The sequence below is a fragment of the Amblyraja radiata genome, chromosome 5, assembly GCF_010909765.2.
Source record: "Amblyraja radiata isolate CabotCenter1 chromosome 5, sAmbRad1.1.pri, whole genome shotgun sequence".
Taxonomy (NCBI): Eukaryota; Metazoa; Chordata; class Chondrichthyes; order Rajiformes; family Rajidae; genus Amblyraja; species Amblyraja radiata.
This window is the reverse complement of record NC_045960.1, coordinates 95,935,495-95,951,046: the sequence shown is the minus strand read 5'-3', so window position 1 is coordinate 95,951,046 and position 15,552 is coordinate 95,935,495. Positions and strand designations below refer to the sequence as shown.

Here is a 15,552-nt window from a genome sequence, read left to right as displayed (position 1 = left end):
TTTCCCAACTTGACGCCATTTAGACAGTAATCTGCCTTCCTGTTTTTGCTACCAAAGTGGATAACCTCACATTTATCCACATTAAACTTCATCTGCCATGCATCTGCCCACTCCCCCAACCTGTCCAAGTCATCCCTGCATTCCCATAGCATCCTCCTCACAGTTCACACTGCCACATAGCTTTGTGTCATCTGCAAATTTGCTAATGTTACTTTGAATCCCTTCATCCAAATCATTGATATAGATTGTAAATAGCTGCGGTCCCAGCACCGAGCCTCACGGTACGCCACTAGTCACTGCCTGCCATTCTGAAAGGGATCCGTTAATCCCTACTCTTTGTTTCCTGTCTGCCAACCACTTCTCTATCCATGTCAGCACTCTACCCCCAATACCATGTGCCCTAATTTTGCCCACTAATCTCCTATGCATCTACCGAATAACGTGAAGAATTATCTGTTTATTCGTACTTTCAGGAATCAGTTTGAGATACAGCACAGAAGCAGGCACTTTGGTCACCAAATAAGTGCCGAGCAGCGATCTACGTACACTAGCACAATCCTACACACCAGGGGAAATTTACAATCTTTACAGAAGCCGATTAACCTACAAACCTATATGTCTTTGGAGTGTGGGAGGGCCCGGGGGAAACCCACGCGGTCATGTGGAGAATGAGCAAACTCTGTACAGACAGCTCCCGTAATCAGGATAGAACCTGGGTCTCTGGCGCTGTAAGGCACCAACTCTACCGCTGTGCCACCCACTGCCCATCAGGGAAAATACAATTGGCTGATCATTGCCCAGTCCACTTCCCATTGGCAGCTCTGATGGAAATAAATGCCAACAGTGCTGTCATCTTTACCAATAACGTACCACTCAGAAACAGACAATGTTGAATGGAGGAGAGGGGAGGGGGGGGGGGGGGGGGGGGATATTCTCCTTGGTATTTAAGTGGACACACTTAAGATGCCTACTCCCACCTGCTCTGTGCTTCCCAATCATACTTATTCCAATGCAAGTCATTATACAGTTTCAGCTTTATCTGGTTTTCCCTACAACGCAACATTACTGCCTTAACTACCCAACTGGCTGGCACTGTTCACGTGGCATGGGCGCTGTCAGTGGGCATCGGCTGCCAAAGTTCAAGAGGTTCCACGAGCACAGTTTGTGCACCAGGGCTGGATGATTAGACAGGATCTGGTTTTTGATTTGCACCACAAACGTGCATGTCATGGCCACGAACCACCAGCCGACTCAAAATGGAGAACAAAAACAAATTTTATTTTTCAAGCTATCAACCAGATAACACACTGATTAAAGAATTTCAATTATGTACAACATAAGAAAAAAATATATATAAACACACTTTTATAAGAAAAGCCTAGTCTTAACTCTCACGGGAGTATGTTTGGAAATGAAGACAGACTGGCAAAGGGCAACATTGCTGAATTGAAATGTTACCACAGCAGTTTTCAACAGAATGGATCACTCAAATATCTTTAAGATCGTTCCTGTCAATGAGGAAAACAAAACTGTGAAAAAGAATCTCTCATCTGTGACAAAGAGTTTGCAGAGTCGGCATCCTGCTGCAAATGAATGGTATAAGGGACTGCTCCAACCAGCCGTGTTCCTCAGCTTCCCATCATCAAGACCACATGGTAACCACGCACTTTAATCTAATGCATGTTTAACACGCACATTATGGTATACAATTTTCTAGGTTTCCTATTTTTTCTTAATTGTTACTTTAATCTGCAACAAAAAACTCTGCTTGACAAGCCAAAAAGATCCTTAATTCTTTCCAGCACAGTTGATCTAACTTGGAAGGAAGGTGCACTCTTTAACGCCTTCTGGTGTCGGGGATGGCCATCTTGTCCAAGCGTTTGGCCATCTGATCTGCCGAGAGTTTTGCTTCACTTTCCATTAAGCCAACATTATCTTGCTTCCATGGTTTGCAAAATGGCTTCTTCCATTTTGGCATCTAGAGATAAAAGATAGTAATTTTATGCATAATCACCTGCTCCCCCACATCATCCAAAAGACCATACACTAGAGAAGGAAGCTGCATGGCCCACTGTGTCAGCTTTGATAGGGCAAGCTAATTAAACCCAATTCCACGAGCAGACTCTCCCACAGATGGGATTGAAGTTGCTTGGTTTGGTCCTTCCATGTTTACACTGAGTATCTGTGTCGTCTTGATGCATGGTCCTATCGTGATTTCCCTAATAATGATTTCTAGTTTGTAAAGCCCCTGCCCCACTTAGGAAACCTGAACGGAAACCTCTGGAGACTTTGCGCCCCACCCAAAGTTTCCCTGCGGTTCCCGGAGGGTTTTGTCAGTCTCCCTACCTGCTTCCACTACCTGCAACCTCCGGCAACCACCTGCAACCTCCGGGAACCGCACGGAAACCTTGGGTGGGGCGCAAAGTCTCCAGAGGTTTCCATTCAGGTTTCCTAAGTGGGACAGGGGCATTAGGCTTTAGTTTCCCCAATGTAAATTCTACAGCCCTAACTTTTCTTGAAAATTAATAACCCTCTGAAAAGTTGGCAGTCAGAATTGCTCATTCCCTATGAAGAGCTGGTTACCAGAGAAAGCTGGATTTTGGAAATGCCAGATGACTACGTTTTTTCTGCGGTAATTTAGAATTCTGCTACGTTAAGCCACATGAAATATTCCTTCAATAGCCATAGATTTTTGCCCAACAAGTCTCTAAACTACTTATTTTAACTTATGTATAAAATGATTTGAAGTTCAAACTAATGCAGCTTGTTACTCTGCTTCTAATGCCCACAATCAATCTTTTCCATTTCCTCACATATCCCAAGTTATTGCTGGATACGACCAAATCTTACTCTTTGTATTTCTAGACAAGTCGCTAGAACATTCCACGTCGTCATTTTCTTTCCACATTAGTATGCCTAGTATGAAGCTGATCTTGCCCTTTCTAAAATGTCATGTATTGTTTTGTTACCACTTTCCCCTGCACTCTGTGTAAAAGTTTCATAGAAACATGGAAAATAGGTGCAGGAGTAGGCCGTTTAGCCCTTCGAGCCTGCATTCAATATGATCATGGCTGATCATCGAGAATCAGTACCCTGTTCCTGCTTTCTCCCCATATCCCTTGATTCTCTTAGCCCCGAGAGCTAAATCTAACTATCTCTGGAATACATCTCCTTTGAAATAATAAAATAATCTCCCACCCATTGGAATAAGTATTTACAGTTGGTTAGATAATCGTGACTAAGATATATTTACTAAACATGTATAAGTAGAGCGTGTGTACCTTCATCAGTATCATCCTGCTTCATCTTGGTCTCTTGCAGGCTCAGTACCAGTGTTTTCTGAAGAGCTTCATCTTCATCACTGCCTAGAGTCCAAAAAAAAGAGTTGAGAGTTGAGAAGGGGAGCCACAATCCCAGAAGAAGATATTGAGTTGCCTGACTTGGACCTGCTTTGCACAATGACACACCTTGTCTTCATTGATTTGGATAACAGGGCAAGGCTTCTTCAACCATTTACCCAGACAACCAAGGCACGTTTTTCTGGGGCTTTCACGGTCAGTTTTGCATTTGAGAAACTGACCTTGAAAGTCCCAGTACACTGAAAATACTTAGGTTTATCCAGCCCAGGTGCTGATGTTGGCTCTTCATGAAGGCAGACCAACCCTCCTGGCTTCCCTTCACATCTATTACCTTCTCTCACCTGTACAATGTAATCTAGAACAAACTTCTCCAAGTACAAACCCAGCAGATGGATTTCATAGCCTCGTAACCCTTAAAGTGTTTCTCCTGCCTCCTGTTTGGGTTAATGTTGTGCTAAAAGCAAAATGCTGAAGAAACTCAACAGGTCAGGCAGCAGCTGCGGAGGGAAATGCACTATGACGATTTGGGTCGGGACGCTGCTTCAGATTGATGGTCCATTTCAGCTTAGGTTTATTATTATCACGTGTACAGTTTAAAGTTTTGCCTTGCATGCTATCCAAAGGGATCAGATATACAATCCAAAAATACAATCAAATCAAACTCCATCACAATAGGTAATGGGGAGAAGACTGGAAAGACTGGATAGACAGACTACAGAATATAGTTCTCAGCATTGTAGCATATCAGTTCCATAGACAAAGTCTAATGACCACAATGGGGTAGAGGTGAATTGGACAGTACCATCGCTTATGGAAGGACCAGTCAGAATGCCTGACAACAGAGAGGAAGAAGCTACTCGAGTCTGGTGGCACGAGCTTTTAAGCTTCAGCACCTTCTGCTGGATGGGAGCAGGGAGGAAGAATGACCGGAATGGGACAACTCCATATTGGATGCTTTTCCAAGGCAGCATGAAGTGTAGATAGAGACCATGGTGCGAGGTCTGGTTTGTGCTGGACTGGGCTACGTCTACAACTCTACACTCTCTAGTAGTCTTGGGCAGAGCTGTCCAAAATCATGCTATGATGCAACCAGACACAATGCTTTTGTGTATAGGAGCAGGGAGGTTCTACTGCAGTTGTACAGGGTCTTGGTGAGACCACACCTGGAGTATTGCGTACAGTTTTGGTCTCCAAATCTGAGGAAGGACATTTTTGCCATAGAGGGAGTACAGAGAAGGTTCACCAGACTGATTCCTGGGATGTCAGGACTTTCATATGAAGAAAGACTGGATAGACTCGGCTTGTACTCGCTAGAATATAGGAGATTGAGGGGGGATCTTATAGAAACGTACAAAATTCTTAAGGGGTTGGACAGGCTAGATGCAGGAAGATTGTTCCCGATGTTGGGGAAGTCCAGGAAGATTGTTCCCGATGTTGGGGAAGTCCAGGACAAGGGGTCACAGCTTAAGGATAGAGGGGAAATCCTTTAGGACCGAGATGAGAAAAACTTTTTTCACACAGAGAGTGGTGAATCTCTGGAACTCTCTGCCACAGAAGGTAGTTGAGGCCAGTTCTTTGGCTATATTTAAGAGGGAGTTAGATGTGGCCCTTGTGGCTAAAGGGATCAGGGGGTATGGAGAGAAGGCAGGTACGGGATACTGAGTTGGATGATCAGCCATGATCATATTGAATGGCGGTGCAGGCTCGAAGGGCCGAATGGCCTACTCCTGCACCTATTTTCTATGTTTCTATGTTTTCATTCGTGAAGAACATACTTTTTTTTAAATCACAAAAAAAGGCTGTATTAAAATTAAAAATTAAGTACGCGTATACCTTCTTCAGTAACATTCTGCTTCATCTTGGTCTCTTGCAGGCTCAGTGCCAGTGTTCTCTGAAGAGCTTCATCTTCATCACTGACTAGAGTCCAAAAAAATGGGAGAAAATGTTTGAAAGTTCTGCTTGCTTAAAACACGTGCATCTGTCACACTAATAAACACGAGTAGGCCACTCCGCTCCTCACATCTGCTCCATCATTTAGTAAAATCTGGTTGTAATCCCTCTATTTTCTAATAGAGGTTAGAGCTGGAGCAACTCAGTGGGTCAGGCAGCATCTGTGGAGAAAGAGGATGGGTGACCGTTGGGTTCAGGTTGGAACCCGTATTCAGACAAAGTAGAGGGGGCAGAACGGGAGATATGCAACAGACAGATCAAATCAGGACCAGCAACAGATGACCAAGGAAGGCTGGAGCCCACAATGGTCCATTGTTGGTTGGGGAAGAGGTAGTTTTATTATATTTCCTTCCCATTAACATTTGAACAGCTGAAGTTGAGAAGAGGAGCCACAATCCCGGAAGAAGATATTGAGTTGCCTGACTTGGACCTGCTTCGCACAATGACACACCTTGTCTTCATTGATTTGGATAACAGAGTATTTACCCAGACAACCAAGGCACATTTTTCTGGGGCTTTCAAGGTCAGTTTTGCATTTGAGAAACTGACCTTGAAAGTCCCAGTGCACTGAAAATACTTAGGTTTATCCAGCCTGGATGTGATGTTGGCTCTTCATGAACCCTCCTGGCTTCCCATTCTCCTGCCTCCTGTTTGGGTTAATGTTGTACTAAAAGCAAAATGCTGAAGGAACTCAACAGGTCAGGCAGCAGCTGCGGAGGGAAATGCACCATGACGATTTGGGTCGGGACGCTGCTTCAGATTGATGGTCCATTTCAGCTTAGGCTTATTATTATCACGTGTACCTAGGTACAGTTTAAAGTGTTGCCTTGCATGCTATCCAAAGAGATCAGATATACAATACAAAAATACAATCAAATCAAACTCCAGCACAATAGGTAATGGGGAGGATACAGATTGCAGAATATAGTTCTCAGCATTGTAGCATATCAGTTCCATAGACAAAGTCTAATGACCACAATGGGGTAGAGGTGAATTGGACAGTACCCTCGCTTATGGAAGGACCATTCAGAATGCCTGCAACAGAGGGGAATTGGCTACTCGAGTCTGGTGGCACGAGCTTTTAAGCTTCTGCACCTTCTGCTGGATGGGAGCAGGGAGTAAGAATGACCGGAATGGGACAACTCCATATTGGATGCTTTTCCAAGGCAGCATGAAGTGTAGATAGAGTCCATGGTGAGAGGTCTGGTTTGTGCTGGCATGGGTTACGCCTACAACTCTCTACACTCTCTTGTAGTCTTGGGCAGAGCTGTCCCAAATCATGTTGTGATGCAACCAGACACAATGCTTTTCATTCGTGAAGAAAATACTTTTTTTTAAATCACAAAAAAAGGCTGTATTAAAATTAAAAATTAAGTAGAGCGTGTGTACCTTCATCAATAACATCCTGCTTCATCTTGGTCTCTTGCAGGCTCAGTGCTAGTGTTTTCTGAAGATCTTCATCTTCATCACTGACTAGAGTCCAAAAAAATGGGAGAAAATGTTTGAAAGTTCTGTTTGCTTAAAACATGTGCCTCTGTCAGACTAATAAACACGAGTAGGCCACTCCGCTCCTCACATCTGCTCCATCATTTAGTAAGATCTGGTTGTAATCTCTCTTTTTTCTAAGGTGGACACAAAGTGCTGGAGTAACTCAGTGGGTCAGGCAGCATCTGTGGAGAAAGAGGATGGGTGACCGTTGGGTTCAGGTTCAGACTGAAAGTAGAGGGGACAGAACTGGAGCCATGAAACAGCCAGATCAAATCAGGACCAGCAACAGATGACCAAGGAAGGTTGGAGCCCACAATGGCCCATTGTTGGCTGGGGAAAAGGTCAGTTTTGCATTTGAGAAACTGACCTTGAAAGTCACAGGACACTGAAAATGCATAGGTTTATCCAGCCCAGGTGCTGATGTAGGCTCTTCATGAAGGTAGACCAACCCTCCTGGCATCCCTTCACATATATTACCTTCTCTCACCTGTACAATGTAATCTTGAACAAATTTCTCCAAGTACAAACCCTGCAGATGGATTTCATAGCCTCGTAACTCAGTCATTCAATGTGATCGTGGCCGATCATCGAGAATCAGTACCCTGTTCCGGCTTTCTCCTCATATCCCTTGATTCCATTAGCCCTAAGAACTAAATCTAACTCTCTATTAATACATCGCCTTTGAAATAAAAGATAAAATGATCTCTCACCCATTGGAATAAGTATTTATGGTTATCTTAAATCAAATTGAGTTTTTGTCACTGTTGGCTAGATAATCGTGACTAAGATATACATTTACTAAACATGTATCAGAAATTAAGTAGAGCGTTGTGTACCTTCATCAGTGTCATCCTGCTTCATCTTGGTCTCTTGCAGGCTCAGTGCCAGTGTTTTCTGAAGAGCTTCATCTTCATCACTGACTAGAGTCCAAAAAAATGGGAGAAAATGTTTGAAAGTTCTGTTTGCTTAAAACATGTGCCTGTCAGACTAATAAACACGAGTAGGCCACTCCGCTCCTCACATCTGCTCCATCATTTAGTAAGATCTGGTTGTAATCTTTCTTTTTTCTAAGATGGACACAAAGTGCTGGAGTAACTTAGTGGGTCAGGCAGCATCTGTGGAGAAAGAGGATGGGTGACCGTTGGGTTCAGTTTCAGACTGAAAATAGGGGGGACAGAACTGGAGGTTTGAAACAGCCAGATCGAATCAAGGTCAGCAACAGATGACCAAGGAAGGTTGGTGCCCACAATGGTCCATTGTTGGTTGGGGAAGAGGTAGTTTTATTTTATTTCCTTCCCATTGACATTTGAACAGCTGAGGTTGAGAAGAGGAGCCACAATCCCGGAAGAAGATATTGAGTTGCCTGACTTGGACCTGCTTCGCACAATGACACACCTTGTCTTCATTGATTTGGATAACAGGGCGAGGCTTCTTCAACCATTTACCCAGACAACCAAGGCACGTTTTTCTGGAGCTTTCAAGGTCGGTTTTGCATTTGAGAAACTGACCTTGAACGTCCCAGTGCACTGAAAATACTTAGGTTTATCCAGCCCAGGTGCTGATGTTGGCTCTTCATGAAGGCAGACCAACCCTCCTGGCTTCCCTTCACATCTATTACCTTCTCTCACCTGTACAATGTAATATTGAACAAACTTCTCCAAGTACAAACCCTGCAGATGGATTTCATAGCCTCATAACTCAGTCACTCAATGTGATCATGGCTGATCATCGAGAATCAGTACCCTGTTCCGGCTTTCTCTTCATATCCCTTGATTCCGTTAGCCCTAAGAACTAAATCTAACTCTCTATTGAATACATCTCATTTGAAATAAAAAATAAAATGATCTTCCACCCATTGGAATAAGTGTTTATGGTTATCTTAAATCAAATTGAGTTGCGGTCACTGTTGGCCAGCTAAGCTTGACTAAGATATACATTTACTAGACACTAGACTAAGTGGGACCCGTTGGGTCCATGTCACACGGGAAGCCTGGTCCCCCAACGCAACCTGTCCCCCAACGCAATATTCCACCACTCACCCGTTACCCAATACAACCCGTCCCCCCAACACAATATTTCACCACTCATAGCCCAGAACTGCACAGGCACGGCTCATTCCTCCTCATCCCCCAGCACTCCCCTTTCCTCTTCAGCCTCCCCCTTCTTCCCCTCTCCTCCTCCCCTCCCCCAATCTCTCCCTGACCTCTCCACCCCTCTCCTTTCCCCTCTAGCACTCCCTCCCTCCTACCCCTCACTCCTCACCTCCCCCTATCCCCCGCACTATCCCTCACCTCCCCCTCTGCCCTCCTCTCTATTCCTCACTCCCTACCTCCCCCACTCCTTTCCCTCTATTCCCCCTCCTCCCCACCCCCACTTTCCCCCTCCTCCCTCCCTTCCCCTTCCTCAATCACTCCCTCCATAAAAATCAGCGAGGGGGGGAGAGAGAGAGAGAGAGAGAGAGAGAGAGAGAGAGAGAAACCCGACTCTCCGTCCCTCCGCCCACTCCAGCTTACCGCTCGGCCCACCCGCCTGCTGCCACCGCCGGGCCAGTGGGCAGGTGAGACGATGAGCTGGTGGAGAAGATCTCCTCTGAGATTCAGATTCAGATTCAACTTTAATTGTCATTGTCAGTGTACAGTACAGAGACAACGAAATGCAGTTAGCATCTCCCTGGAAGAGCGACATAGAATATGATTCCAATAAATAAACTATTTACATGCATACAGATAGTGTTGTTCCTGTGGGAGGAGTGTCGGGGGGGGTGATTGGCAGTCGCCGAGGTACATTGTTGAGTAGTGTGACAGCCGTGAGGGTGAGGTACCGCAACGGCAGCAGCAGAGGAGACAGACTCGGGGGGCACGGGTAGACGGGACCGCCATTGCCGCAGAGAAGGGTAGGGGAGAGGGGCGAGGGGCGAGTGATGAGGGAGAGACAGGACTAGGGCCTCCACTGAACACCCCCCCCCCCCCCCCATCCGCAGAACCCCCCCACCCCCGCCCCCCGCAGAACCCCCCCACCCCCCCCCTCCGCAGCTGCCGCCGGTGGTGGGGGAGACGATAGACAAGTTACAGTGAGATGGGGAGAGAGGAGTTTGTGAATGAGGCGGGACAGGCCGCTGCCGGTGGGGCAGGAAGGGGCGTCGCCATCCCAGCCGTGGTATTGACTGACAGAAGAGACCAATCTGCGTGGCGCTGACTGAAGCGATCTGAGCACGCGAGTTTTAAAAGATTTTTAAACCTCGAACACTTTTACAATATTCCACCGATCAGAACAAAGCTTGTTGCAATCGCAGCACAGGAGAATGGTGAGAAACCTGGCGAAAAACCCTACCGTTATTGCGCAAATAGAAAAACCCCGCAAACCAGAAGAGCACGGGATCAGAGTTTTAGTTATGTATGGATGTATCCGAAATTAAGTAGAGCTTGTGTACCTTCTTCAGTAACATCCTGCTCCATCTTGGTCTCTTGTAGACTCAGTGCTAGTGGTTCCTGAAGAGCTTCATCTTCATCACTGACTAGAGTCCAAAAAAATGGGAGAAAATGTTTGAAAGTTCTGCTTGCTTAAAACATGTGCCTCTGTCACACTAATAAACACGAGTAGGCCACTCCGCTCCTCACATCTGCTCCATCATTTAGTAAGATCTGGTTGTAATCGCCTCTTTTTCCTAAGATGGACACAAAGTGCTGGAGTAACTCAGTGGGTCAGGCAGCATCTGTGGAGAAAGAGGATGGGTGACCGTTGGGTTCAGGTTGGAACCCGTCTTCAGACTGAAAGTAGAGGGGACAGAACTGGAGATATGCAACAGACAGATCAAATCAGGACCGGCAACAGATGACCAAGGAAGGTTGGAGCCCACAATGGCCCATTGTTGCCTGGGGAAGTGGTAGTTTTATTTTATTTCCTTCCCATTGACATTTGAACAGCTGAGGTTGAGAAGAGGAGCCACAATCCCGGAAGAAGATATTGAGTTGCCTGACTTGGACCTGCTTCGCACAATGACACACCTTGTCTTCATTGATTTGGATAACAGGGCGAGGCTACTTCAACCATTTACCCAGACAACCAAGGCACGTTTTTCTGGAGCTTTCAAGGTTAGTTTTGCATTTGAGAAACTGACCTTGAACGTCCCAGGACACTGAAAATACTTATATTTATCCAGCCCAGGTGCTGATGTTGGCTCTTCATGAAGGTAGACCAACCCTCCTGGCTTCCCTTCACATCTATTACCTTCTCTCACCTGTACAATGTAATATTGAACAAACTTCTCCAAGTACAAACCCTGCAGATGGATTTCATAGCCTCATAACTCAGTCATTCAATGTGATCATGGCTGATCATCGAGAATCAGTACCCTGTTCCGGCTTTCTCCTCATATCCCTCGATTCCATTAGCCCTAAGAACTAAATCTAACTCTCTATTGAATACATCTCCTTTGAAATAAAAACTTAAATGATCTCCCACCCATTGGAATAAGTATTTATGGTTATCTTAAATCAAATTGAGTTTTGGTCACTGTTGGCTAGATAATCGTGACTAAGATATACATTTACTAAACATGTATCATAAATTAAGTAGAGCGTTGTGTACCTTCATCAGTGTCATCCTGCTTCATCTTGGTCTCTTGCAGGCTCAGTGCCAGTGTTTTCTGAAGAGCTTCATCTTCATCACTGACTAGAGTCCAAAAAAATGGGAGAAAATGTTTGAAAGTTCTGCTTGCTTAATACATGTGCCTCTGTCAGACTAATAAACACGAGTAGGCCACTCCGCTCCTCACATCTGCTCCATCATTTAGTAAGATCTGGTTGTAATCTAGAACAAACTTCTCCAAGTACAAACCCTGCAGATGGATTTCATAGCCTCGTAACTCAGCCATTCAATGTGATCGTGGCTGATCATCGAGAATCAGTACCCTGTTCCGGCTTTCTCTCCATTAGCCCTAAGAACTAAATCTAACCCTCTATTGAATACATCTCCTTTGAAATAAAAAAATAAAATGATCTCCCACCCATTGGAATAAGTATTTATGGTTATCTTAAATCAAATTGAGTTGTGGTCACTATTGGCCAGCTAAGCGTGACTAAGATATACATTTACTAGACACTAGACTCTGTGGGACCCGTTGGGTCCCGGTCACACAGGAAGCCTGGTCCCCCAACGCAACCCGTTAACCAATGCAATATTCTACCACTCACCTGTCACCCCCAATGCAATCTACCCACCCAACGCAATATTGAACCACTCACGCATAGCCCCGAACTGCACAGGCACGGGTCATTCCCCCTCATCACCCAGCACTCCCCCTCCTATTCACCCTCCCCCTTATTCCTCTCCTCCTCCCATTCGCCAATCTCTCCCTGACCTCTCCTTTCCCCTATCCTGTCACTCCCTCCCTCCATCTCCTCTCCCTACCCCCCTCCTATCCCCCACTCCTCACCTCCCCCTATCCCTCCTGACCTCCCCCTCTGCCCTCCTCTCCTTCTATTCCTCACTCCCTACCTCCCCCACTCCTTTCCCTCTATTCCCCCTCCTCTCCCCCCCCCCCCCCACTTTCCCCCTCTCCCTCCCCCTTCCTCTCCCACAATCCCCTTCCTCTCCCTCCCCAGGATCTTTCCCCTCTCCTCCTCCCCTCCCTCCTTCTCCATCCCCCTATCCTCAGTCACTCCCTCCATAAAAATCAGCATCTGCAGCTCCTTCCTCCACAGGTCATTCATTGTTAGCTGTGGTTTAGAAGACGGAGAGACAGAGGGGGGGAGAGGGGGAGCGCGCATGTGCACGTGTGTAGGTGCGTTACTCAAACTCCGCGCAAAATGCTCGGCCACCCTGCAACCCGACTCTCCGTCCCTCCACCCACTCCAGCTCACCGTTCGGCCCATCCACCTACTGCCATGGTATCCCAGCCGTGGTATTGACTGACAGAAGAGACCAATCTGCGTGGCGCTGACTTAAGGAATCTGCGCACGCGCATTTTTAAAGATATTTAAACATCGATAACTTTTACAATATTCCACCGATCAGAACAAAGCTTGTTGCAATCGCAGCACAGGAGAATGGTGAGTGACCTGGCGAAAAATCGTGCCGTTTTTGCACAAATAGAAAAACCTCGCAAACCAGAAGACCACGGGATCAGAGTTTTAGTTATGTATAGATAATCTGAAATTAAGTAGAGCTTGTGTACCTTCTTCAGTAACATCGTGCTTCATCTTGGTCTCTTGCAGGCTTGGTGCTAGTGGTTTCTGAAGAGCTTCATCTTCATCACTGACTAGAGTCCAGAACAAATGGGAGAAAATGTTTGAAAGTTCTGCTTGCTTAAAATAAACACACTAATAAACACGAGTAGGCCACTCCGCTCCTCACATCTGCTCCATCATTTAGTAAGATCTGGTTGTAATCCCTCTAGTTTCTAAGATGGACACAAAGTGCTGGAGTAACTCAGTGGGTCAGGCAGCATCTGTGGAGAAAGAGGATGGGTGACTGTTGGGTTCAGGTTGGAACCCGTCTTCAGACTGAAAGTAGAGGGGACAGAACTGGAGATATGCAACAGACAGATCAAATCAGGACCAGCAACAGATGACCAAGGAAGGTTGCTGCCCACAATGGTCCATTGTTGGCTGGGGAAGAGGTAGTTTTATTGTATTTCCTTCTCATTGCCATTTGAACAGCTGAAGTTGAGAAGAGGAGCCACAATCCCGGAAGGCACCCCTTCTCCTGCCTCCTGTTCGGGTTAATGTTGTGCTAGAAGCAAAATGCTGAAGGAACTCAACAGGTCAGGCAGCAGCTGCGGAGGGAAATGCACGATGACTATTTGGGTTGGGACGCTGCTTCACATTGATGGTCCATTTTAGTTTAGGTTTATTATTATCACGTGTACCAAGGTACAGTCCAAAGTTTTGCCTTGCATGCTATCCAAAGAGATCAGATATACAATACAAAAATACAAGGTAGACAAAAATGCTGGAGGAACTCAGCGGGTGAGGCAACATCCATGGAGAGAAGACGTTTCGGGTCGAGACCCTTCTTCAGACTGATGTCGGGGGGGTGGGGCGTAGGCTTGTGGGAGAGCTGGGAAGGGGGAGAGGGAGGAGGGAAAAAGCAAGGACTATCTGAAATTAGAGAAGTCAATGTTCATACCGCTGGGGTTTAAACTACCCAAGCGAAACATGAGATGCCGTTCCTCCAATTTGCGCTGCTTCACTCTGGCGATGGAGGAGGCCCAGGACAGAAAGGTCAGATTCGGAATGGGAGGGGCAGTTGAAGTGCTGAGCTACCGGGATATCAGGTTGGTTAGTGCGAACTGTGCGGAGGTGTTGGGCGATCCGATTGCCCAGCCTGCGCTTGGTCTCGCAAAAATACAATCAAATCAAACTCCAGCACAATAGGTAATGGGGAAGATACAGATTGCAGAATATAGTTCTCAGCATTGTAGCATATTAGTTCCATAGACAAAGTCTAATGACCACAATGGGGTAGAGGTGAATTGGACAGTACCCTCGCTTATGGAAGGACCATTCAGAATGCCTGCAACAGAGGGGAATTAGCTACTCGAGTCTGGTGGCACGAGCTTTTAAGCTTCTGCACCTTCTGCTGGATGGGAGCAGGGAATAAGAATGACCGGAATGGGACAACTCCATATTGGATGCTTTTCCAAGGCAGCATGAAGTGTAGATAGAGTCCATGGTGAGAGGTCTGGTTTGTGCTGGCATGGGCCACGTCTACAACTCTCTACACTCTCTTGTAGTCTTGGGCAGAGCTGTCCCAAATCATGTTGTGATGCAACCAGACACAATGCTTTTCATTTGTGAAGAACAAACCTTTTTTTTAAAATCACAAAAAAGGGCTATATTAAAATTAAGTAAAACGTGTGTACCTTCATCAATAACATCCTGCTCCATCGTGGTCTCTTGCAGGCTCAGTGCCAGTGTTTTCTGAAGATCTTCATCTTCATCATCACTGTCTGGAGTCCAAAACAAAAAAAGAAACCCAACAGTGAAACTTACTACAGTGCCTTGGTCCAATGGTAACCAGAAGAACCTTCCACAACCTTCCATCTCTGGTCCCGTATGCAAATAACCACTTGCATTCGCACAACCTCTGTCACTTGTGAGGAAGACATTTTCAAGCCCAATTCATCTGCTAGCTCCCTTGATCTGAAGCTAGGAATTTCAGTCACACGGGAAGATCTGGATCTATTTTCCTCACGGTTATTAAGATCGTGTGAATTCTGGACAGGGTTGTCCAACACAACAAATTGGTTTAACAAAAACAAGCATGATGTTAAATTGTTCTCATCATTCCTCAGATTTATTGGCAAAAGAAATGGGGATGGGGGAAGAAAGACCTTGATCATTTTTTCAACTTCAAGTTACAGGCTGTACAGATTTCCATTCTTAATTCCGCACTTAAATAGTCATCTTGTTTAGATGAATTTAGACACATAGCATGGCGACAGTCCCTTCGGCCCATCAGGTCCACACCATCCATTGATCACCCATTTTCACCCGTTCAATATTATCTCACTTTCTCATTCACACCATACACACTAGGGGCAATTTACAGAAGCCAATTAATCTACAAAACCCGCACGCCCTGGAATGTGGGTGGAAACCAGAGCACCTGGAGGAAACCCAGGCAGTTATTATGCCCCTGTCCCACTTAGGAAACCTGAACGGAAACCTCTGGAGACTTTGCGCTCCACCCAAGGTTTCCGTGCGGTTCCCGGAGGTTGCATGTGGTTGCCGGAGGTTGCAGGTAGTGGACG

The 15,552-nt window shown here is 45.9% G+C and overlaps 1 protein-coding gene across 1 annotated transcript in view; it reads right to left on the bottom strand.

Annotated features, from left to right (window-relative positions):
• Window positions 1-1,257: 1,257 nt before the first annotated feature.
• The window catches only part of znf451 (zinc finger protein 451), a 49,505-nt gene continuing 35,210 nt past the window's right edge, over window positions 1,258-15,552 (bottom strand). Inside the window, exons 15-23 of the mRNA XM_033021857.1 lie at window positions 14,662-14,748; window positions 12,973-13,056; window positions 11,385-11,468; window positions 10,228-10,311; window positions 7,634-7,717; window positions 6,699-6,782; window positions 5,193-5,276; window positions 3,282-3,365; window positions 1,258-1,978 (exon numbers count right to left, since the gene is read on the bottom strand). Of these exons, the coding sequence (XP_032877748.1) occupies window positions 1,932-1,978; window positions 3,282-3,365; window positions 5,193-5,276; window positions 6,699-6,782; window positions 7,634-7,717; window positions 10,228-10,311; window positions 11,385-11,468; window positions 12,973-13,056; window positions 14,662-14,748 (722 nt within the window). The 3' untranslated portion in view covers window positions 1,258-1,931. The remainder of the gene's footprint in view (window positions 1,979-3,281; window positions 3,366-5,192; window positions 5,277-6,698; window positions 6,783-7,633; window positions 7,718-10,227; window positions 10,312-11,384; window positions 11,469-12,972; window positions 13,057-14,661; window positions 14,749-15,552) is intronic.